Source organism: Galeopterus variegatus, unplaced genomic scaffold (genome assembly GCF_000696425.1).
Source record: "Galeopterus variegatus unplaced genomic scaffold, G_variegatus-3.0.2 Scaffold949, whole genome shotgun sequence".
Classification (NCBI taxonomy): Eukaryota; Metazoa; Chordata; class Mammalia; order Dermoptera; family Cynocephalidae; genus Galeopterus; species Galeopterus variegatus.
The window spans coordinates 327222-329603 of record NW_007727060.1 but is presented as its reverse complement, the minus strand read 5'-3'; the positions used below and the strand labels follow the sequence as shown (position 1 = coordinate 329603).

At 32.8% G+C, this 2382-nt stretch overlaps 1 protein-coding gene across 1 annotated transcript in view; it reads left to right on the top strand.

Moving 5' to 3' along the window:
• The window catches only part of DNAH11 (dynein, axonemal, heavy chain 11), a 364599-nt gene that overhangs the window by 83861 nt on the left and 278356 nt on the right, over positions 1 to 2382 (top strand). Inside the window, exon 29 of the mRNA XM_008573669.1 lies at positions 19 to 141. Within this exon, the coding sequence (XP_008571891.1) occupies positions 19 to 141 (123 nt within the window). The remainder of the gene's footprint in view (positions 1 to 18; positions 142 to 2382) is intronic.

The window sequence follows — 2382 nt, the reverse complement described above, 5'->3', positions numbered from 1 at the left end:
TTTTTTTTTTTAAACAAGGTTATTACTGAAATCAGTCAGACCTGGGCTACCATGGAGTTTTCTTATGAAGTTTACTATCGAACAGGCATTCCATTACTGAAGTCAGATGAACAACTTTTTGAAGCTCTTGAGCACAGCCAAGTAAGATGGATATTTTTATTACAGGTTTTTTATTTCTTTTTTTTCAAACTTTATTTTTAATTGACAATAATTGTACATTGTTATGGGGTACAATGTGATATTTTGATATATGTGTACAATGTAGCATCATTAAAGTATGTTAATTAACAAATCCATCACCTTACATACTTATCATTTTGGGGGGGTAAAAACATTTAAAATTTACTCTTTTAGCGATTTTGAAATATACATTGTTATTTTAGTCACCATTCTGTGTAATAGATCACGGAAGCATATTTTTTCTGTCTAACTGAAACTTTGTACTCTTTGACCAACACCTCCCCTTTCCCCATGAACACACAACCACCCCCAGCCCAGCCTCTGGTAACCATCATTCTATTCTATACTTCCATAAGTTCAAATTTTTTAGATTCCACATGTAAGTGAGTTCTTGTGGCGTTTATCTCTCTGTGCCTGGATTATTTCACTTAGCATAATATCCTCCAGTTTCATCCATGTTGTCACAAATGGCAGGATTTCCCCTCTTTTTGAAGGCTGAATAGTATTCCATTGTGTATATATACAAAAATTTTTTAAAATACATTCTTCTGATGATGGATAACTAGGTTGCTTCCACATGTCAGCTATTGTGAATAATGCTGCAGTGTACATGGGAGTGCAGGTATCTCTTTGGCATGCTGATTTCAATTCTGTTGCATATATTTCCAGAATTGAGATTGCTGGATCATATGATAATTCTATTTTTTGATTTTTGAGGAGACTCCACACTTTTTTTCTAATGACTATTAATTTACATTCCCAACAGTGGTGCATGAAGGTTCCCTTTTCTCTACACCCTCACCAGTGCTTGTTTTCTTTTGTCTTTTTTTGATGGTAGTTATTTTAATAGGTGTGAAATGATATCTCATTGTGGTTGTAATTTGCAGTTTTCTGAAGATCATGATGCTGTTTTTTTATATATCTGTTGGCTATTTGTATATATTCTTTTGAGAAGTATCTATTTAGGTCCTTTGCCCATTTCCTGAATGGGTTATTTGTTTTCTTGCTATTGAGTTGTTTCGTATATATTTTGTATATGTTTAAGTCTTTAATTAATTTTGAGTTGATTTTTGTATATGGTGTGAGATGAGGGTCCAATTTTATTCTTCTGCTGGGGATATTTAGTTTTTATAATACCATTTATTGAAAAGACTGTCATTTCTTCATTGTGTGTTCTTGGCACATTTGTCAAAAATAAATTGACCATAAATATGTGTGGGTTTATTTCTGGGCTCTCTATCATTTTCATTGGTCACTATCTGGTTTTTATGCCAGTACCATGCTGTTTTGATTGCTATACTTTTGTAATATATTTTGAAGTCAGGTAGTGAGATGCCTACAGCTTTGTTCTTTTTAGTCAAGATTGCTTTTGCTTTTCAATGTCTTTCATGGTTCCTCGTGAATTCTAGGATTGTTTTTTCTATTTCTGTTTTTTCTTTCATCCCCTTGATTAAATTTGACTTCTTAATTTCTTTTTCAGGTAATTTGTTGTTAGGGTAAAGAAACACTAACAATTTTTGTGTGTTGATGTTGTACCCTGCAACTTTACTGAATTTGTTTATTATTTCTAACAGTTTTTCAGTAGAGTCCTTACGGTTTTTTTTATATATAAAACAATGTCACCAGCAAACAGAGGCAATTTTACTTCTTCCTTTCTTTTTCAGATGCCTATTATTTCTGTTTCTTACTTAATTGCTCTGGCTAGAACTTCTAGTACTATGTTGAATAGAAATGGTAAGAGTGGGCATTCTTGTCTTGTTCCTGATCTTAGAGGAAAAGCTTTCAACTTTTCACCATTAAGTATGTTGGTAACTGTGGGCTTTTCATATATGGCCTTTATTGTGTTAAGTTATATTCTTTCTATGCCTAATTTGTTGAGAGGTTTTTTTAATCATAATAGGATGTTGAATTTGGTCAGATGCTTTTTCCACATCTGTTCAGATGATCATTTTTTTTCATTCTGTTAACATGTTATATCACATTTATCGATTTGCATGTGTTGAACCATCCTTGCCTCTAGTATTAAATCCTACTTGATCATTGGGAATGATCCTTTTAATGTGCTGTTGAATTTGATTTGCTACTATTTTGTTGAGGATTTTTGTATCTATGTTCATCAGGGATATTGGCCCGTAATTTTCTTTTTTCCTTTTTGTCTTTTTTTTACTGACCGGTAACGGGATCGCAACCCTCGGTGTTGCG